General features: G+C 46.0%; 2 protein-coding genes across 6 annotated transcripts in view; one reads left to right on the top strand and one right to left on the bottom strand.

Annotated features, from left to right (window-relative positions):
• KDM2B (lysine demethylase 2B) overlaps window positions 1–11,712 on the bottom strand; it is a 116,571-nt gene extending 104,859 nt beyond the window's left edge. For 4 of the 5 annotated variants that reach the window (XM_018076428.2, XM_018076430.2, XM_018076429.2 and 1 more), the window contains exons 1-3: window positions 5,302–5,557; window positions 4,030–4,174; window positions 815–893 (exon numbers count right to left, since the gene is read on the bottom strand). In XM_018076428.2, coding sequence (XP_017931917.1) covers window positions 815–893; window positions 4,030–4,174; window positions 5,302–5,352 — 275 coding nt within the window. In that variant the 5' untranslated portion in view covers window positions 5,353–5,557. Of the gene's footprint in view, window positions 1–814; window positions 894–4,029; window positions 4,175–5,301; window positions 5,558–6,220; window positions 6,345–11,086; window positions 11,160–11,602 lie in introns of those variants that run through there. The other variant, XM_018076431.2, reaches the window with a different exon arrangement.
• A 468-nt stretch (window positions 11,713–12,180) lies between these two features.
• ORAI1 (ORAI calcium release-activated calcium modulator 1) lies at window positions 12,181–21,779 on the top strand. The gene is given in 4 exon segments (XM_029961135.1): window positions 12,181–12,214; window positions 12,217–12,267; window positions 14,755–14,765; window positions 19,812–21,779. Coding segments are annotated over 4 exon segments (657 nt in total). The 5' UTR covers window positions 12,181–12,186; the 3' UTR covers window positions 20,379–21,779.
• Window positions 21,780–22,016: the final 237 nt, after the last annotated feature.

Genomic DNA, 22,016 nt, shown 5'->3' with positions numbered 1-22,016 from the left:
GGACATGTGGTTGTCAAATACCCCAAACACTGTTTCTTCTCTTTCTCTCTTTAAATTATATTGTAGTGATTGGGACCCCTCGGTCCCCTAAACTGTGAGGTGTTCCAGTTGAAACTGAGCAAAGTAATGATGCTTTCAAAAAATTATTTTTCTGTTCTTCAGCTATAATCAGTCACACAGTCCTAATTTCCAGAAGTATCAAGAAACATTTATCTAAACTATGGATCATGTGGTTGATAAAGTTTATCCTTTTAATATTTCTGTCTCAGACACTGTCACTTTCACAAACAAACTTGCAGGATTCTCTTATTAAAATACCAAATCCTTTAGAACTGGATATTAACAAAATGCAACCGCAAAAAGACTCCAGTAATCCCACATTTAACCAGACATCATTAAATATTTACAAAGCTGAAACATTCTGAAGAGCCATGATTATAATGGAAAATGGCAGGCATCATTAGACATTCCACCTGTAATGCAGAGAACACTTGAGAGGTCAAAAATTGAAGGGAGTTTGTTCTGTCATTACAGCATGGATTGGGTGCAGAAACCTTTGGATTATACTCCTAACTTTCATTGCTGACTTATTTTTGCTGTGCAGTACCACACTGGATGCACTTAACTTTTATAGACCTCATTATCTGCTTGTTTATAAGCGGAAAATAATCATTCCTCTTCTCGAGGGTGCTGACAGTCAGACTAATTGCAATCCATTTTGAGATCATCAAAAGAAATATCAGATACAAGTGGAAAGCATAATGGTTATTTTATAAAAGCATTTATTAATCATCAAGATTTGCTTGTAACTTACTTAATTCCCAGTCCATCCTTATTTCTGAAGATGAGGGGAACTCTGAGAGCTTCTCTTTGCACGTACTCAAAAGTAAAATCTGTGAAAACAAATTAAAAAAATGTCCCAAATCAATTACAATGGCATTGGCACCTCAGGTTACATTTTCTCAAACGCTCCTCATTTCCCTTTTCTCACCAAAGAACTCCACTATCACCTAAAGAGAAACAGAAAGAGAATGCATATTTTAGTCTAAACCGGAAACCCCCTGACAGACAATGCTCTCCCAGCTGCTCCCTATTTTTCCTGTTCACTGATGCACATAAAATAGAATCCAGTCAGTTTGTCAATTAAGGTCTGGGCTGAAACACCCAGGCTGTAATGAAATACCAAATTAACAGTTAAAAGATAATCCTGACTAACTTACTGCGAATCAGTCTAGTACTTTTGGGGCAAATGTGTAGTTTAAAGTGTATGTGTAAGTTTAGATATTTTCAGCTGTACATTTCTACACGGTTTTTTGTGAGCGTTATTTGGTTCTAACAGAAAGCCTTGATTCTGTGAAAAGGTAATTTCTTTTCTAATTTCAACAGATAAACTTTTCTTTTAATTAATCAGAAATGTAACTTTAGGAGCTGACAGAAAATTTATACAGCTCCTGGCACTTAGTAAATCTGTGAAAAATGAATAGTTTCTGTGGGAAGTCAGGAAGTCACAGTATAGCACACAATCAAACTGAAAATCAAACAAAAATTTGTCACTTTAACCCTAGCCAGCATCACCTTGTTGCTTCACTCCGAGGATTATGCAGGACTGGCCTTTCCTGGGGGTTTCTCTATGCACTATCTGGTACAATAGCAGTGATTTGGGGATTAGAGAGGAAGTTACAAGGCAGCAATTTTGGTGAGTTGTGCCTACAAAACCCCACACACTATTTGGAGCCTTCTGCCACAGAGAGCAGAGGAATTCCTACAGCAGCCATGTACTGTTTCTATGGTTCTGCTATTCCCCCTTTTTTACAGGAAAAAATGACTTTTATAGAATGTCCATATGCTGCCTTAAAATGGAAAATATTGCTTGACTCTTCGGCACTACAAAATGCACTGCACTGCCAAACCCAGTGACCCTCCCTGCATTATATTCGGGTGCACAGGAGCAATTTAACTCCGAGATTCATCCAGCAATGTCCATCCATGATCCTGGGAGAGCAGGAGTACCTCAGCCCAAGCCTGTATCCCTGATCTTTCTCCACACTGAAAGCAAAAGGGGACCCTGAGGCCAAGCTCCCACGCCTGCACATGTACTTCCCTCTATTTGTACAACTTTTTCTTTGCTGTATTCAGTTAGTAATTATGACAAGTAGGGATATAATGTTCCTACTTAGAGTTACCAAATCAGAGCACTGTAATTATCCATTTACAGAAACATTAAAATTACAGACACTTTATTGCTGCTAGTCTCAAAATAAGTGTAATGAATACTCCATTTAACTAAGGTTACCAAGTAAATATTTCTGTACTAGAGAAGTCTTCCTTTCCCATAGGCATTCCCATTAAAACTAAGGGCTTAAGGTAAGCAAATAAATAAACCACAGATTTTTTATGGACACTGACCCAAGTCAGAAAGTCAACAAATATCAGGAGTAATATGGGTGAAAGAAGCAGAGGCAGCTATATAGCCTTGCAGAGTAGTAGCTATGACAAACTGCATTCAAGCCAAAAATCACACCACTGCAAGAAGAGTTATCATTAAAAATAAAAACAAGGACATGGGAAATAAAAATAAATAAATATATTGCTCAACTAATTCCATGTGTTCATACAAACTGACTTTTTTGTTCTTACCAACCCCTGTCATTGTTTTGCCGATTCAATTCAGCCCTTGGATTTATAAAGAAAAAAAATTAAACCAATAGTAAAAATAAAACCAGAGCAAATAGGAAGGCAGATCTTTGCTTCCTAATGCCCCAACAAAGCATTTTAATCCCTTGTGGGGTTGAACAAAGCCGACACAGACCACAACAAAATAACAAAAGACACTCATTTATTTTCAAGTTCCCTAGAAAGGAGAAAGCTGCTCAAAGATTTTGGAGCTGCCAAGCCAGGGAAGCTGTGGATTGTATTATCCTTAGCATGGAGCAATGGCAACCACTGGACTGTTTGGAAGCTGAGGGGAGAATGCAATCATTTTCTGGAAAATTAATTAACATTTACCAGCTAAAAAATAGGTGTTTGTGTTTTGTTTAGAGGAAGAGGCAGGTCAGGGTTGAGCTTATCTCCTAAACGAATACCTTCCTAAGTGAGATAGGTATTTAATTTCTTCACCGCATCAACTTTTCTAAAAGGAGTTTAAAATGCTCATGGAAAACTAAGCCTAGGGGAGAAAAGGAAATTTTCTAAACTCAATTAGTGGCTCCGCACTCAGAGCAATTTCAGGAGGATTACAGCCAAAACTTCTCTTTCCTCAGAAAGGCTGCTCAGACAGGCGTCCTCAGTCCGGCCAGTTTCAGTGATAGCCATCTGGGATGGGGATCCGTGTCAACAGTGCAGCGGTAAATAAAGGTGACCTGCAACCCCCCGGGCCTGTTTGATTCCCGGGCAAACCTCTCCCGTTCGCCTTCCTGCCAGGGAGCCGTGCGGCAGAGCTGGGCTGTCTGGCTCTGCTTACCGCTCCGGAATTCAAGTCACCTCAGCAAAGCAAGTCACTTTGGGGAGGGCAGCGCTGTAATTTAATATATGATAGGCTCACAAAGAAGTTATTGACTGTAAAGTCTCCGAGCCTGGCCAAGAGGCTCATCAGTCGCACCCTTTCGCTAAAGGGGTCCTGGATTCAAGAGGGGGCGGAGGGGGAGCAGGAATCACCTCCGGCTAAGTGGGGGCTGGGGTTTCGGCCTCTCCCGTGCCAGGACCTAATTCCTGAACATCCCGGTGGTGCGCTGGGGTCACGGTGGCGGGGCAGGGCGGGGGGAGCTGCCATGGATCACCGCGCTCATCCCGGCACCGCGGCGGGGCTAAAGCCGCTCTCCGGGTGCGGGGGGGGGACGGGCCGGGGCAGCCCCCCGGGGCGGTGCGGGCTGCAGGGCCCCCGCCACAGCAGCCTCCCCGTGCTTCCCCTCGGGCCGGCGGCGTCACCGGATCCCCGGGCAGGGGCACGGGCGCGAAATCCGAAGCCGGCGCGGAGCTGCACGTGGAGGCGGCGGCGAGCGCGGCCGGGCGGCCCCGGCCCGGCTGAGTTACCTTTGCCGTCCATGGCGTGCACGAAATCCCCGTGGTACATTTTACTCTTTAATTTCTCTTCCAAATTGAAACTCCTGATGCTCACAATTTCCTCCACGTCCGAGAGGTCCTCGTTTTCATCGTACCGCCTCCGGCCGATGCAGCGCTAGAAAACACATACAGAAACCCCAAATAAAACACATTGTCCGGAAAAGAAAAAAAGCGAGGAAAGCGCACGGATCGTGCAAAACGGTTTGATAAACACATTCCGGGGGAAATAATTAAGATGGCAAGACACAAACTGAACAAAACCTGAACCCAAACAACCTCCAACACAGCTGCATGCACAACCTTTTCCATCTCGTGACACGGAACTCGGCAGGAATAACAGGTGCTTGGCTGCAGGAAAACTCAAACTTGGGCTGCTGAGCAGGGGCTGGCGCTGAAAGCCGAGCGGGGGACACGTAACTCGCCGACAATTCACAAGCTACAGCACCGATGCGTTTTGCAATCCCGTAAAAAACCGTGAACGGCGGCCAACGCTCGTTAGCAACCGGATCATTTTTATTATGATTATTATTTTTGCACGTGAGCACAAGCTAATTCCCCGGGGAAGGGAAGGGGGGCGAATCATCGTATCTGATGATGCCCAGCATCCAGGTTTCGGTATTTACATAATCCGAGTGTTTCCATAGTCACACCGGAAGCGGCGATTTAAAAACCAGATCGCTTTATGTAACGCCGCGATGGATGCGCAGCCCCCGCCCGCTCCCCCCCCCCTCCGCCCCGCACGCCCGACAGCGGCCGGTCGAGCGCGGGGTCCGCGGGCGAGGGACCTGCAGCGAGTGCAATTGCGGGGGATGGCGGGTAGGCCCGGCCGAGGCCGGTGCCGCTGCCCCGGGGAAGCTGCGGCGGGCGCGAGCCGCGGCTGGAGAGGCGGGGGGACCGGCGCGCACAAGGTAGGTCCCCGTGGAGCGGGACCCCGGTGCACCGGCTGCCGCCGGCGCTCTGCCCCCTCTCCCGGCAGCTTCTCCCACCCGCACAGCCCCGCGGACACGCGCGGTGGATCAGCACAAACCCGCACCCACCGGAAAAAAAAAATAATAATCCGTGATCGTCCCACCCTGCCCTTCCCTCGGTTCCATTCCGCCCCTTCCCCGCTGCCTCAGCCGCGCGCTTGCAAACTAAGTCGCTCCGCTGCCTACGTCCCGCATGCATTGCTCCCTTTGCAAACAATTAAGCAAAATCAATTAAAAGGCACGAATAGGAAAGAGACCGAAGCCAGCTACACACCAATCTTCTTCCAGAGTCTTTCTTTGCCTCCATTTTTTTTGAGAGTTTCATCACTTATTTGTCAACAGTTCCTGTCCTGCATTTTTGGCCCAAATGGGGAGGAGGCAAAACAAAAGCCATCCAGGGCTCGCTAAAGTTTTGCAATTTTGCACCAGCACTTTTTTTTTTTTTCGGGGGGGGAGGAGGGAGGGAAGGGAGGGGGGCGGGCGGCGATGCCTTTTGCAAAGTCCTAAGGAACCATGTTCAGGCGCTGCGTGCGGAGCGAGGGCGCAGGCCGTCGCAGTGCCCGGAAGCGTAAACAGCGGGCGGGGCCGGGGGGGGACGGGGGGGCGGAACGGGGGACACGGCTCGGTACCGGCGCTGCAGGGTTTGATGGCCGGGGGCACCGCACAGGGACCGGCGGGGGGCTGGCTGGGATGGGGGCTGGCCGAGGTAGCGGGGCGGTACCGGCGCTGGGCTGGGGGGACCGGGGGCGGTACCGGCGCTGGGCTGGCCGGGATGGGTGGAATGCCGAGGCACCGGGCTGTACCGGCACTGGGCTGACCGGGATGGGGGGAATGCCGGGTACGGGCGGTTACCGGCGCTAGGCTGGCTGGGATATGAGGGGAATGCCCGGGGTACCGGGGCTATCCAGCCCTGGTCTGGCCGCCCGCCCCGCCGTGCAGGGCTCGGTCACGAGTGCTCGGCACGCAGGCGCTGAGCGGCCGCGGGGGGACGGGGCCGGGGCCCCACAAAGGCGCGGATGGTCCCAGGGTTGGTACCGCAGCGCCCGGGACGAGCCCCAAGAGTTGAGCGGTTCCGCTTAACCGGGGAGAATTTGGGCTCCGCGCCGGTGTCCGGCCCCAACGGCGCAAAGCCGGGGTAAAGAGTGGCGAGTGAATGTGGCAGACATTTGAAAATAATCTTATAATATGCAGACCTGGGGTTATTGTGGTGGTGGCTTCGCTCTGTGTCTCTGCCGCACGTGCGGCTCGGCGGTAACTGCGCCCCGGCACCGCTCCCAGCGCTGCACCCACGTGTCCGGTGAGAACCGGCCATAAAACCTATAATGGATTATAGATGGTGTTAAATATGTCTTAAATAAAGCAAAATTGCCTTTGTAATAAGCATGTAGAACAGGTAGTTAGAAATCCCCTGAAAAACTAGGTAAAAAACGCTCCGAAGTAGCTGCTGCTACAAAAAGTCTGCAGGATGGAGATGCTGCAATTCCTAAAAGTATCGGTGGGTCTCATTTCTACAACACCCACTCACAGCTACTCTAACTTGATGCTGAGCAAATATTGGGACCATCTGATTGCAATAGCAGGGTCAGAGTGCAGGTTTTGAACAGCCTCCAGGTTCCACAGCGTGGCTCCTCTCTGAAGTGACATCCTTTACCTCCCTTCCACACCCCCCAAAAAAGGGAACATCAAAGGGTACCCAAGCCCAGGGCCGGGGCAGATGGCTTTTGGCAGCGCTCCTCTGGTTTGCTTCTTGCAATCAGTTAAACGTCCTAGGTACTGTATGAAATACATTGAGTATGATGCAAAATGTAAAGTACATTAAAATTCAACTTTGCAGGCCTTGCTGTTCATCTCTTTGCAAAGATCCCTATTTTAATGATCCGTGACGTGGATAAAGGCAGGAGAGCACAGAATTCTAACAGGATTTAAGGGAATGAGCTTCTCCTCCTGCTTCTGCCAAGAACTGTTTGCAGAATCTTGAAAAATCATGTAATCTTTCTCTAACATCTCCCTATTTGCAGATGATTGAACTTTATTATCGTATGGAAGTGTTTTATAGGCTATATATTGAAGTGTGGATTCCAGATGTCTGTTGGAGCAAGTGCATTATTAATCCATAATCCTGAGGAGATATATACATATCTCGACCTTTCAGCCAAGATTACTCAAACTTAAAATTAAATACACGTGTACATCTGTAGGATTGAGGCCAGAGTACAAGATAAATGGATGTTTCTAGAGAATCATCAGCAAAAAACACATCATCCATCCATTCCAAAAAAGTCCACCAAAAGAGACAGAACAGAGACATAAAAGAAAATCAACCCATTTTTCTAAATATTCTTTTTCGGACACGAACAATTTTAGACTGTTGGTGTATCAAGCAAACCCATCAAGGACTGTATCCATCACATACACCTGGAAACACCAGAGCACATTATGGAAGTGTGGAAGTAAATGTTTCAGAAATACCACAATTTCTATCTATAGATCTCCAAAAATAGAAAACACTTGTTTAACCTCGTTTTAAGACAGAAATGATTCCTAGTCAACTACAGTTCATTATACCATGGAAATAATCTCTGTATTAATTAAAAAAAAAAAAGTCTCAAAAGAACTAGGGAAAAAAGGGGGGGAGGTAGTCTGTGGATGATGAGAATATCCATATCCACAGCTGCATTAGGTAGGATAAAAGCATTTAGAAGCAATATTAAACCCCTGTGCTGCAGGACCCAGATTAAAGTGCCGGCTGCTGAGGGTTGGGGGCTGGTTTCCCCTCTGAGCAGACCTTGCCAGAGTTTTCCAACAGTGCCCAGAGCTGGGCCCCATCAGGCAACGCTTGGAATGGGACAGCCCAGGGCTGATACAAACCTGGCTTTCTTCACAGTCAAAAATATGGGAAAACCACTCATATTAACACTGTGATACAGTATCAAGACCACAGTATCCATCCTGTGGAAAGGGAGCAGTGGTTGTTGGGAAAGGGGCTGGGCTGAACTCTGAAAAAAGCACTAAAACTTTTTTTGCTGGATATTAATGTAACATAAATTATTTAAGATCTAATCATGCTATGGCCTGGATCCTGACCTTGTTATTGTGAAACTAGGAGCTGTCATTTAATTAACCTTGTACTGCAGAGCTCTTGCTAAAACCAGAACTTAAGTGCTGTGCCTAGGAAGGCTGAATGAAGAAATGGGTTCATTTCACCCCACTGACCTCTAAAACATAGTTACTTCCCATTGGATAGAATAGACTGAACTAATCTTAAAATAAAATATTTTTTATCCTGTAAGACCTACCATTCTATACCTTACCTTAGGTTAAGATGGAAGATGAGATATTTAACTATTTCATTGGTTTCTGAAGGAAGTTAAAATACAATTTTTTTCTAGATATGACATGTCCAAATCTTTCCCCTGCAGAAATTCCATTAACTAAACTTTAAGCTCTGCTTCAGATGAGATCTGAAGAGATGTTTGCCTTAACCTCCTTGGGATTGCTGACAACCCTTTATTTGCCTTTTGCAACTTCAAATGTGTCGTTTTTAATGCAGAACTACCATGATTTCCACTTTGGGGTGCCCTGATTCGGTTTGGGTACAGTAACAGGAACAAATGGAAGTGCTGATTTGCATGTGAAGCTGGAGATAGGTTTTAGAAAAGCTGCTCTGGCGAGGGCAGCACCGCGGCGTGCTCAGCACCGGATCACATTAATCACAGGGTACTCAGCGAACCTATTCAGCCTCCTACAGAAAATACAGAAGTACATTTTTAGCAGGCAAAGCAAAGAACTATGAGTATCCTTGTGACAGTCTACAGATTTCTCAGGGCTCTCTGGAAAGAAACTTGGACTTCTGCCACCTGCTCCGATTGTGTTCATGCATAAATGATCCAGAGAATGGGTTGACATTACCTCTAATTAGGGGTAATAACAGCCTGCTGCTGAAAGGGCCCGTTCCCTTTCTCTTGCATGTCCATCCCTCACTTCTCCTGCTTTCCTTCCTGGAGCCACGAGGCAAGTCAGTTCAGTGACCTGATCCAGCAGAAAACTAAGCCATTAAGAAAAAAAATGTATATGTTTCTTTCATTAGGTCAGTTCACTGACGCTCAGTAGCCATTTGAGTGCGATCCAGGGGCTGGAGAGGGGCGAGATGAAGGGAGAGGGCAGGACTACACCCTTTTGGTGGCCTTCTGCAATTGCACGGGTCACAGGTGACAGCAAAGCCCGGCTCTGAGCCCCAGCGTGGCTTCAGGACTCACTGACACATTTCTAAGAGTTAATTAAGCATGGCTGACTCTTAGTTTCAGCTAACTCTGGAGTGGCAGTGTAGAGGTGTGTAATAATGAGGAATAGAGTTGGGAATAAAATCATGTATCCTGTTTAGTTTGTACCTCAGAATGGAGCTGTAAAATGGAACAGAAAGGGGGGAAAGGGTGCACTGCTACAGTCCTGTTGTAGTTGCAGAAGAAGGCTTGACCCTTAATTTGTGTTTTCCAGTTTAACAAACCGATTTTTAAATTTCATACAGGAAAGGAAATGGTCATTTCAAAGCTACAGCACTGGGGCTTGAGGCTTAAAATGACACATGGGTTTGGTTTGAAAAAGGAGATGAGGTGAGATTTCTTTGCTGATTCTGTAGGTCCTTTTCCATACTATGTCTTTGAATGTGATATGAACCCAGCAGTACATCAGTGTGCAATGCTGTTGTATCTTTCAAAACCCTTCCCAATAAACAGGAAAAAGAGTAATGGACAGAAAAATAGTGGAAGAGTGGGTTCAAAGAGCCTATTTTAATACAATTATTTAGAAAGACACTTGAAGTCCCCAGATTTATGTCTCTTTGCAGGTGTTCTGTTTTTTTTTTCTTTAGAGAAATCTGTTTTTAGGGAACAGGTCAAGACCCAGGTGTTATTAGTTCAATAGTACTGGCCCATGATGTAACAGTTCAACCATAATTTTGTGCAGAAACAAGAAGAAATAGTGAAATATCCATGTTGTTTATGTACATGTACATAAACATGCCATGGCTTATGAGCAGTAGTGTAAAATATTTTTAAATTCACGATTCCGTGGGAACTAAATGACAGAGACTTAAATGTTTGTTTGAGATGGGGAGTTTTATGTGACTGGTTTTTGATAGTTATCACGTCTCCCAAGAAAAAGTCATAAAGAAATCACAATCAGTTTGTTACTCATTGCTTTGCCATGTGGTGCTCAGACAGCCTCAGGCACCAGTGGGGGACACAGAAAATGCTGGTTGTGGGATGAGGTCTTCTGGGGGTTTTGTTTGTTTGTTTTTTAAGAATTAAAGCACACCAAAGAAACAGTAGTATTTTATAATCCTAGAATCATTCTGGTTGGAAAAAACCTTTAAGATCATTAGTCCAACCACAAAACTAATGGTGCCAAATCCACCCCTACACAGCAGTACTGTCACCCCTAAAGGAGAAAGAAGGTGGCCAACAGTCCATGGAGTCAGTGATACAAGAGCAAAGGCTTGTTCTTCTGCAGAGGTGTTTTAAAGCCTCTGTAGATAAAAATCTCACCCAAAGTTGTTTATAACAAGAAGAGGACTGTGTTTATTTCCTGAGAAGGGAAGGAGATCAAATCTAGGTGGTAATAAATGGTAGTTTCAGAATGCCTCTGAAGACTTCAAATCCTTAAGACTGTTCTTCTTGGATGTTTCAGCTACATCTTTTTAAAAAGAATGCCTTGTGAATGAAAAGCATCCAGTGACCTTGTTGGTACAGATTGTCCTTTTCTGTGCTTTAGTAAATGAACGACCTTGCAAGAAAGGTGTGAAGAGAGGAACAGAGCAAAAATGTTAACGACAATCTGCACAGTTTTAAATGTCAAGGCAATACAAAATAACCAATGCTTTTGGTCGCTAATGGAACTAGCATGGATTCAGCTCCTATGTGACCATCCATGTGCCTGTAAATAGTCCAGTATTATTTCTATTGTTCGAATTGTATTTTTCTTACTGGAAATCAATAGCAACAGGTTTGTTTCTGACTCCTGACCCACAAATTTGATGTGGCTCAAGCACTGTATGGCCTCACCTTTTCAGGAATAATCTTCATAACTGTGCCATGTGTTAGCTGGGGAGTTCTGCTCTTCACGTCATTTTCCCCTCTGTAAAACACAGAAAAAATAAATTGGGGTTTAAAGGGTTTATGTGAACATGGTAATAAAACATCTTTCAACACTAGCACGTGTATCTGTTGAAATGTTCTGCTTAATCAACCTTATCAACCACTTGCTGATAAAAACGGGTTTATCAGGAGCTCTGGGCCTACGAAATGTGAAGACCTGAACTACGTGACAAAGGATTAGGTGGATCAGTGTTAACTGGAAGTGAGGGTGGACCCTCACCCCAGGACATACGTAGGTTAAATGTTTCAGCTTTTCAGGGGGGGAGTCTGCAGCAGGAAGGGGTTGAGACCCGGGTTTGCGGTTGTTCTGAGGGGGGGACACCCCGTCCTGTCTGCCCCGAGCACAGGGGCCGTGCACGGGGCTGGGGGCACGAACCCCCCGGGAGCTACAGATTCAACTCCAGCTTCAACCGAGCTGCTCACCAAGAGAACGCGCCCGGGACTCCAGCCGGGGCTTGGCACGGGGGTTCGACCGTACAGATCCGCTGAGGGACCGCGGCTTCCTCAGTGTCAGGGGCTGGGGCCCCTCATGGGCAGAATCCGGGGCTCCCTCAAGGGGGGTCCCTCAAGGGCAGGGCCGGGGGTCCCTCAGGGGCAGGGCGGTGCCCCCTCCCCGTGGCGCCCCCTGGCGGCCGCAGCGGCACAGCGCCCCGGCGCGCGCCGCCCGCCCTCAGTGTGTCCCTCGAGGCTGCCGGGAAAGCGGCGGGCGGGGCGGGGCCGCGCTTCCTTTCGCGCGGGCAATGAGGCATGGCGGCGGGGCGCGCCCGGAGGGCATGCCAGGTCTCACCACCCAATGGAGGCCGCGGTGCGGGGGCCGCGGGCGGGGTGCGCAGCCTCGCGGGGCGCGCGGCGGGCGCGGCCCGGCCCGCAGAGCCGCGGCGCCGCCATGGGGGTGTTAGCGCGGCCCGGCCCGTCCGCACCGACGAGTCGCGCCTGCCCTCCCCGCTCCGCTCCGCCGCGCTCCTCCGCCCCGCCGCCAGAGCCCATGAGCCTGAACGAGGCACTCGATGCAGGCGCTGTCTTGGCGGAAGCTCTACTGAGCCGCGCCAAGCTGAAAGCCTCCAGCCGCACCTCCGCGCTGCTCTCCGGCTTTCGCCATGGCTGAGCGCCCGGCCTTGGCCGGCGGCGAGGGGGCGGCTCGGGGCCGCGGGCGGGGAGCGCTGCGCCGCTATTCCTGGTTGCGACGGTGCTCGTTCGCCTCCCCGCAGGCTGTGGCTGTCGCAGGGGCGGGGGACGGGCCGGGGCGGGCGCTGCCCCCGCTGCGGTGGATGCCTCCCCGACCGGGGGTGGGCGCTGCACCCCTTCCCTGACGCGCTCCCGGGCAGCGGCGGAGGCGGCGGGGCGCCCCAGGAAGCAGCGGGTCCGTGCTGGGTGCCTGATGGGGGGTTCTTTTGCTCTGCAGAGCTTCACGCGATCAATTAGGAGCTGCCTCTCCGCTTTTACCTCCGCCGGACAGTGCAGGGTTTATTGGATCGTAGCGGATCTTCCCCGCGGAGGATGCTCGGGGCCGCAGAAGCCGCGTGTGCCGCGGGGAGCCCCGCAGGGCTGAGCGCGAGATCACCGGGGTGTATTTCGGGGTTTCGGTTCACTCCGGTGTCAGGTGCGAAGGGCCGGGCCCGGGGCCCCGCAGCGCTGCCTGGGTTGCGGTGCTTCCCCTCCCGCTCCGCTTCCCGGACCGCACGCTTTGTGCAGTTGTCCAGTTGCACTGGACCTGCTTTCAGATAAATTAAGAAAAACAACTGATTGAAGTTGGCGGTCTCTCTCCGACTCGTTACATCCCTTATCAACCCTTTGCAGTTGCGAAGTTTCTCATTTTTTAGTTACGGAAACCAGAGGCGTTGCTTACAATGCAGTTTAGTGCGTGGTTTAGTAATGGATTTTGTTGTGTTTTGCTTTCGGGTTTGATGAGAAGTAACCCAGTGTAGTAACCCGAGTTGTCTTAGATGAAAGCTCCATATAGGTGGAAATACGGTTACTTACCGACTTCCCCATCAGTCCAGTCCTCTGACGTACGAAGCTGCAAATTCTGCCCTCAGCCCCTTCATGCATCTATTAAAAACGCCTCATAGTTTAGAAATACCGAATTGCGCTGCTCTGACTTGCTTTGTCTTGATTTTTTTACCCGCTTTTAACATACTGGGTATTTTCAGCCGTAGGATTTACTCCCCTCCAGAGCCATTGTTCCATTGATGCTGTCGGGAAACGCAGCAGCCTTCTGACGGTCAAATAAATGTCACTGTCCTCCTTCAATGGCTAAAAACAGACCACAGCTCTTCGGGGAGGTGGTGGAACTGCTGTTGGTTTGAGTGACAGGCGGCTGTGTTCGTGTGGCGTGTTTGAGTTGGTTCTCCTTGGGAAACGCATCCAGCCGGGAGCTCACTCGCCGCTCCTGCTTAATGAGTTTTCCTTGTTGTACATCCCCTCTCCTGTGTCAGAGCAGTTTGTCAGGGTGGCTGCTCGAGTCAGAGAGAAGATGGAAAAAAAGCCTGTTGCTTGTTGGTTTTTACAAATTTTCGTTTAAGTGAGGTTGCATCTCAATGTAAATGCTGTTGTTTTAAAGTTGTACATAATGTCTTAAATTCCTTTGAGTTTTCTCTAAATATATGATACGTGGACTCTCCAAGTCCATGGATCTATGAAGTGAGGCTTCTTTTACTTCCTTCTTGATTCTCTAGAATAATTCTAGTTTGGTTGAAAACTGCTGCTTTTCAGTTTGTCGTTTAGGGTATTTCAGGAAAAAGCCACTTTGTTCTGATTAACAAAATCTCCAGTGTCCAGGAGTGTTATGTGTGAACATTCATACTTTATTTTTCTGAAGTTCCCCCTTAAAAAAATCGATTTTTTTCTTCCTTTTACAAGATCTCACTGAAAATCCACCTGCAGCCTCTTTGGTTTTGCTCTGATGGACAGTCCTCTAGCTGAGACTTCCTAGTCTGTTTTCAGAAGAGCTGACTTAACATTCAAGTATTTTTAGATTTCTTTTTAAAAACTTTCCTTATCTTTTAGAGTTGCCTTTCTGCCTTGAAAAGCTGTTCTGCTGTCACACCTATGCCTTGTTTCCTGACTGCAGCGGGTTCTTTGGCACCTGATATTTGAATAAAATGCTGCTGAAGTACAATCTAGTCTTGGATCAAAGCTACAACAGCAAGGAAGCCTCACTGTTCCTCTATTTTCCCTATCACACAAGGGAGAAAGAGCTTAAATGACACATCCAGGACCACCCAGTGAATTGATGGGAATTGTCAGGAGTGGAATGTGCTGGTTTCCAAGCCAGCCCTATTGATCCTTGCTCTTTGATTAAACAGTGCTTGCATCCTGTAGTATGAGCTAAGTTTATCCCTGCTAAAGAGTTCTCTTTTTGTGTATAACTGCAGCCATTTTGCACAGTTTATTCCCTCAGGATTGGTTCCGTGTGCCGTGGGGAAACGAACCGTGCCAAAGGCACGAGATTGCCTCGGTCACTGATGTGGAGCATGAAGTGCTCAGCCAGGTTTCAAGCCCTGAAGTGTCACGTTTCCTCAGAGAAGATTAAAAACCTGTTTTACAGTTAGTTTTGTTTCAGAGCTGCTCGTGAGGATTTGCCACCGTGTGTGAACTCAAGAAGCAGTTGCAGGGTCTGGTGTTGGCAACTGCTGTGGGAGCAGAGCTCCTGCCAGTGAACCCGAGCATTTCCTCCGTGCAGGTTTCCATGGATGCTATCATCCAGTGCCATATGTCTGAGGGAAAATCCACGAGGCTTATCATCTTCATTTAGTACAATTTCCCAGTTTATGGGGCCAGCAAGTAATATCAGTCCCCCAAATTGTTAGAGGTAAAGAGATTGTAGGGTGTGTGCAGTCCATGAAAGAATGGAGGATTCCCTCCATGCCCTGGTGGAGGCATCAGGTATTTTTCACTTCTGTGTTATACCCCAGATATTGATGGATGATATTTTTCTCCCTCGTGCCTGGCTTTATCTGTTTTTATTTCCCAGTCCAGTTTATTTGAATGCAGGAAATATTTTGCAGATTGCATCCAGTACTGCAAGCACTGGCTCATCCACACCTAGAGCAGCAGAATCGAGAGCTCCAGAGGAGACAGGCTGCTGGCAGGTTATTTTTGTTTGAACAATTAATCTGACTTGTTGGTGTAATTTTGTCACCAGGGATGCATCACACAGTAGTATGACAATGTCATGATATGGGAGTCAGGAATCATAGGGAAGTTGTTAGATCCCAGTAGTCATCAAAGTGGAAAACTCAATGTCACCTCCTGCCACCAATTAACAGCTTTGTGGAAATAGCTGAGTCAAAACTAGGGGTCTGAATTATGCACTGTGGTTGGCTTCATTATAAATAGGATTTGGAGGAAGTTATTTACCAGACAGCATAGTTTTCTTTTTAATACTTTGAGTGCTTCAAGCTGCCTGGGCTTTGTCTAGATGGGAATGTATACACTTCAAATATTGAATATCATCAAAGAACTGTCAACTCTTGCCTTTGAAATACACCCAGAATGGTCTTCTGAAAGCAACTCCCATCATATTCTGCAGAATGACTGCGGTGATAAATATTTATGAATCTGATTTCCATCACAGCAGTTGGTGTTGAGGTGCTGCAGGGCTGGACCGGACCCGCTGCTGTCAGAGCTGTACAGGTGCTCAAGGCAGCACAGCCCTTGTCTAGTACAGGTCACTCTGCAGTTTTAAATACTAAAATGGTCTCTGTAGAAGTTTTTTATCTGTATTTGACTGGATTGCTGTAGAATAACATGAAACAGCAGCATTTTGTAACCTACAGGAAAGCATTACAGGCCTGGCTTTGTGGCTTCTGCCACCACTTACTTTTACATCGCTGTTGCGCTCACGGGTTAGAGCTGCGCTGAAGAATCTTCCCCCACATGAAAGGTTCCTTCTATTCCAGCCATGAAAACAATGTTTTGTGGCTCCTTTGAACGTTCCTGTCTCAGGGTTATAGATGAGCAAGGCAGGCAGCGTGGGGCACTCAAGGCCTTGCTGTTCTGTCAGAGTTGGGAGGATGTAAAGGTGACACTGAGCCTCTGGCTGATCTCACCCTGTGCTTATTGAATAGATTTACTTTGTTACACTGTGCAGAGGTACTACCTCCTCAAGATGCATTTGCTCCAGTCATCTGGGTATTGTCTTTTCATGTTTGCCAGCAAAATGAAATGAAATCCTTGTTTGTATTCTATTGTTGGTGTCAGCAAATATTAATGTGTTTTGTCGTTCTGCAACATACAATAATTACAGACTCGAGATCCTGGACTAAAGGATAAATGATGCTTAGTTTCCCTTCTGTATAAAACCAGAAATAAGATCATTATTTTGACTTATCTGTTTTTAATTTCCGGTGAGTTATTCTGGCTCATACACAATTCTCTCTCTGAGTTGTTTATAACTCTTCATGAATGGTGCAGACAGTCTGTGAGAGCCTGGCTCTGAGCCTCTCTCTCTGGGGTGAATAGTCCTGTCAGGAAAACAGGGAGCCAACCAGGAGTGCTGATTTCCACTGATGCTGTGACACCCATTTCATTCTTGATTTTCCTCTACAGCACTGGCTACTGATTTCAAAAGATATGTAAGCATATGATTTTAATTTAAAAGCAGGAGCTTTATTTAAGCCCCTCTGGTCTAATAAGACGTGGGAACATTTTAAATAAGCAAATAGAACTTGGTCAGGATATTAAACTGAAAAAAAAATTAAAATGCAGATTCTTCCAGAGGGCAAGTTCTTAAATTTTTTACAATATGGTAGTAATCAGGCTGCCATGAACCCAGGACTGTGGAAGGTTTAACATGGTTGTGTGCTAAAATTCAGTTATCTTCTGAAAGCATCTGAATGCCCACCATTTTTAGGCTTATGAGAGCTTCAGTCTTGAGTCTTAATGTCATGAGAGTCTTTTAATTTTGTCAAGAGCTGTAGTAAATCTGCCAGTCATATCTGTAGGATGATCTGAAGTTAAAGTTAGCTCTTCTTTGAAGCAGGGATTAGACCAGATGACCTCTTGAGGAGTCTTCCAACCCGTGTTACACTGTGATTAGGCAGCAGGGCAGGGCGTTTGCAGCGGGGCAGCTGCGCAGTGGAAATCATGCAGCAAGTGTTCAGAGGAGCTTTAAAAGTGCTGAAGGAAAAGGTGCAGAACATGTTGTGTTGGAAACTGTGCAGCCCTGCCCTGAGCAGGTCTTCTGGACAGGAAAATATCCTGCCTGGAACATCAGCATGTACTTGTGAGTTCAGGCTTTTTGTGGATTGGCATCATGTCAGGTGACCTCACCTGGGCCTTGTTCTTGCAGGTGTTACCTTACAGGAGCTGTTGGGAGCTGTTTATTTTGGAATTGCAGCGTCAGTAAAGGCGGGAGGAACTTCTGCCACTTCGCATCGCTGTTAGAAAACAGGCACGGGGCCTCATGATGAAAAACGGAGCTTTTTGTTTTAGGTGCCTGGCTCAAGCTTGGCCCAGGAAGTAAACTTGCAATTGAAAAGAGTTGGCAGTTTTTCTGCTTGTTTACACTGAAAGAGTTCCCAGATTAGCTTTCTTGAGAGTTTGAGGAGACAGAAAACACGAACTGATTTTTCACTTACAGGTCAAGTTGGGGTTACTCTGCCAGACATGAACACAAGGAGTTCAAAATCAGATGCTTGATATCATTACTACGTGGAGGCATTGATTAGTGGAAATATAAAATGTCTTCAATGTTTGGCGAATTAAATACATCAATTCTTAAAAGAAAATTAAGTCTTTATCTAATGAATCTCTTTAGTGTCATAGTTATGTTGACATACTACTAGGATGAAGAATTAAAGTGCCTTGCCATGCGGAATGGTTTTGAGTCTAGACACACCAGAAGACTTACAAGAAAAATATTTGATAAGTATGAAAATGAATCCTTGGTGGTGAAGGATTGCAATTGTTCTGTGAAAAACACACGAAGCCCAACATCCCACAAGTATGTTGGGACTTAACAAGCAATCCTGACAACCAAATGTTTATCCTCTCAAATGTGAAGTTTCCCACGACTAAAAAATGGTATTTTTAAATCTTTGAGCAAGAATCATATATGCATTAATATGATTTCTTGTTGAGTTTCTTGTAACACTTGGAAACTGTTCACTGGTTGACTGAGTGGTGAGGCTTATGAGAATAAAAGCTTTCAATAAAGGAATTAAAAAATTGGCAAATGGCCTTGAATGCCTGTTGAAACATGTCTGAGCAGAACCCTTGGTTGCCTTAATAGATTTGGTGCATTAGTGATCAGGTGTTCTGGTGTCCTGGAACATGTGTAGGAAGGTGGGATGCAGGACTAGCTGTAGCTTGGCTCAGCTCTTGCACAGTAGTGAGGTTTGAATGTTCTTGCTGCTTTTGCAGTTGTCTTCAGGTCCTGGTTTCCATGCCTCCCTGCATCCATGAACCCACATTTCAGGAATTTTTCTTATCAGCTTGATGTGCTTATATTTCAGATTACTGTTAGGTTTTTTTCCTCTGCACTTTAAATGTATTTTGTCTGCTTAATGAATTCCTTTGAGAAAGTACACTGAACATAGAGACCTTGGTGCATTGTTCCCTCTTTGGAACAGTGCTTTGTCTGAAAGTCAAATTTATCAGGAAAGATTATTCAGGAGAGCTGCTGGGATTAATATCACTCATCAATTGCACATGCATAAAACCACCTGACAGTTTTAAAACCTTTAAAAAGGCATTCTAGTTCATTTTCCTTATTCTGAGCTGGGTTTATGAGTTTCGTAGTGATGTTATTTATTGCTGATTTCTGCTCCTGAAGCACAGGATACTTGGAGATCTAAGGTTATAAAAGGGGATGGCTCATACAATAGTGGAGGATCTTCATGAGTAGCCTCATTTCTGGATGAGCAGTGACATGGCTTCCAGGGTGAGGAGCTTGTGATGCCTGGGACCACTGTACTATCTTTTCTTGGAGACATTGTCTTTCTTCAGCCTCTCACAGGCCTGTTTGGCTGCCACGGGCATTGTGGAGACCGTCATGTTTTCAATTTGTGTTCTGCAGTCTGCTTAAATACTTGAGTGAAAGAATATAGCTGAGAGCCACACAGAAAGGTGATCTTTTCTCATGAAAGGCTCCTGCTCTTCAGAAGTTAAACCCAAATATCCAAGGAAAAAGGAACCACCAAGGTTGTGATGGGCAGTCTGCTGCCTTTTTAAGGCTTTTATGTTATGGGTACTTAAACGACTTTATGTGGTGTTCATTCTACATGTGTGTGGGACACAAAATATTTCCTAATACCAAGCAAAATTTATAATCTATAGTGAAAGATCAAAAGCTGCCTCGAGAGTATAACATGAAAGAAGAAATGTTTCACTTAAGGAGTCCAGGTGTGTTATTCACAAAGTTCATCTGTTTTGATGGGATGAGCTGGAGGTGGCAAGCTGGTTGTGTTGTAACAGCTTTTCTGCATATTAAAGGTTTGCTCTACAACACAACAGTAAGTACGAAAACGGTGGCCTTTTGCTCAGACCTAAATTTGAACCTGATGAAAAGGGTGCAGATGACATGGAGAGAAACGTAAATGCAGACTTATTTCGGTTTAAACTTAAAATAATCTATAGTCAAATAATATGTAACATAGATAACTGCCTCTCTCTCTCCCTTCCTTTTCAGGTGGCCATGGTGGAAGTTCAGCTCGACGCAGAACACGACTACCCTCAAGGGCTCTTGATAGCCTTCAGTGCCTGCACTACTGTCCTTGTTGCAGTTCACCTTTTTGCACTCATGATAAGCACCTGCATTCTTCCAAACATAGAGGCTGTCAGCAACGTGCACAATCTCAACTCTGTCAAGGAATCTCCTCACGAGCGAATGCACCGGCACATCGAGCTCGCGTGGGCATTTTCTACTGTCATTGGGACTTTGCTCTTCCTTGCAGAGGTGGTGTTGCTGTGCTGGGTGAAGTTTCTTCCTTTAAAGAAGAAAACTGATAATACCCCGCAGGGCAACAGTTCTACCATCACGTCGGGACAGGCGGCAGCCATTGCATCCACATCTATTATGGTGCCCTTTGGATTGATTTTCATTGTGTTTGCAGTCCACTTCTACCGGTCACTGGTGAGCCATAAAACAGACAGGCAATTCCAGGAGCTGAATGAACTTGCTGAATTTGCACGGCTCCAGGATCAGCTGGATCACAGAGGTGATGCTGTCTCCTCAGCCGTTACCAATTTTGCCTAAGCCCGTGCTTCAGGAAGATAACCCCACTGTTCTGCTTCTGCCTTACGTTGACTGCCCTGTGGATGAACGGGTTGAACTGCTGATCACTGTTTGAAGAGAGATTATAAATATTGTTCTAACCCTTTAGAGAAGGAAAAAAAATGTTCCTTTCGTGCAGTTTTTGCTATCTGAAGGAAGGGATGGTGGGGTGTGATTGCACTGTGCGTGCAGCCCTCCTCCTGTGAACACTGTCTCGCTTATTTTCTCATTAATGCTGAATGGTGGCCGTATAAATACATGGAAAATAACATTGTACATTTGGGTATTTACTAGGAATGGGTAAAGAAGTTGTTGAGTTGTTTTTTTTCTCTGTTTATTTGATGTTGGCATTTACTAGAAGATACTGCTTGTCCGATCCATATTGCATGGCATGATACAAATTACTTGGGACATGCAGCAATTAGCACTTGGTTTTGGTGCTGGTGCTGCTCTCCCTGGAAAGCCTGACAGATGGTAGGAGCGAGAGCTTTCCCACCACTTTCCCCAGTATGTTTTGCTGCCAAGTAATTATTACTTTACTGATTTCTCCAGCGCCTTTTTCCCGTGGCACTTACACATTTTGTAACTTGCTAAACACCCCGGACTAGTCTTACTGTGATGTGGTGTGGCCACATGAGTAGGAATGAGACTCGACTCTTCCGTGGAAGAAAATAAAAGCAATAACTGTTTTTAAAGTTCTCATGAGCTGGCAAATATTATCTGGAGAGATAGATCTGCCTGTTTCTCATTTAGGAATCTTTTTTTAAAAAGGAGGAACTAGATGGAAATTATCACTGGATAATTTTTTTTTTTGCTTGAAAATCAGAACCACTGCTGTTTTTTTCCAAGCCAAAGTAGTAATTATTTTATACTTTTATATTGAAAATATATTTTTAATAAATCCTCAGATACAAGCAGCAAAAGGTGCTTTCTCTGTGTTGGATTCCCAAGTAATTAGCTATGCCTTGGTCTTCCTTGTTTAGAAAAGTCTTCTTGCTGAAGTGTTATATATTTAATAACTCATACATTTTTCGATTCCAGAGGAATCTGGAAGGCAACTATTCTGGATGTATATTTATTTATGAAAGTAGGTTGTTTGTAATTAATATTGGCTGCTTACTTTCAGACACATCTGTGACAGCAAAGCTACTGTGTCATTCTTTATTTCCTCTTAAGGCAAAAACTTCCATTTGGTCTCCTAGATAAGAAGTTTGTTCAAGAAAGTTTGCAGCAGTTGTCCTGGGCTGCTTCAGTAATTGTGGCCATGTCTAGGAGTGGGATTTTTTGGAATACAGTTCTTCCAGGCAGTGGCTCTGGGATTTAATAGGTAAAAGCTGTTTTTTGAACACAAACTGAGACAGGTTTCAAGTCTAAGGGAAAAAACTTGACCTCCCTGTCGTAGCTGTCACTGTGGAATGGAAACCTGGGATTTTGACCTGAGACAGGAATGACTGTGACAGGACAGTGGATTTGTACCTGACAGCCTGGGCTGAACGTGGTCTCACCAACCTCCATCTGGGGTTATCCCAAGGTATTTACAAACTGCAGGATGTGCCTGTGGAGTTTGGGTGCAGAGTGTGGTTGCTGCTGCAGGAGCCTCTGAAGCAGATGGGGCTGATC

This window comes from Manacus vitellinus, unplaced genomic scaffold (genome assembly GCF_001715985.3).
Source record: "Manacus vitellinus isolate BGI_N305 unplaced genomic scaffold, ASM171598v3 scaffold_31_pilon, whole genome shotgun sequence".
Lineage (NCBI taxonomy): Eukaryota > Metazoa > Chordata > Aves > Passeriformes > Pipridae > Manacus > Manacus vitellinus.
This window is presented reverse-complemented; position numbering and strand designations above follow the sequence as displayed.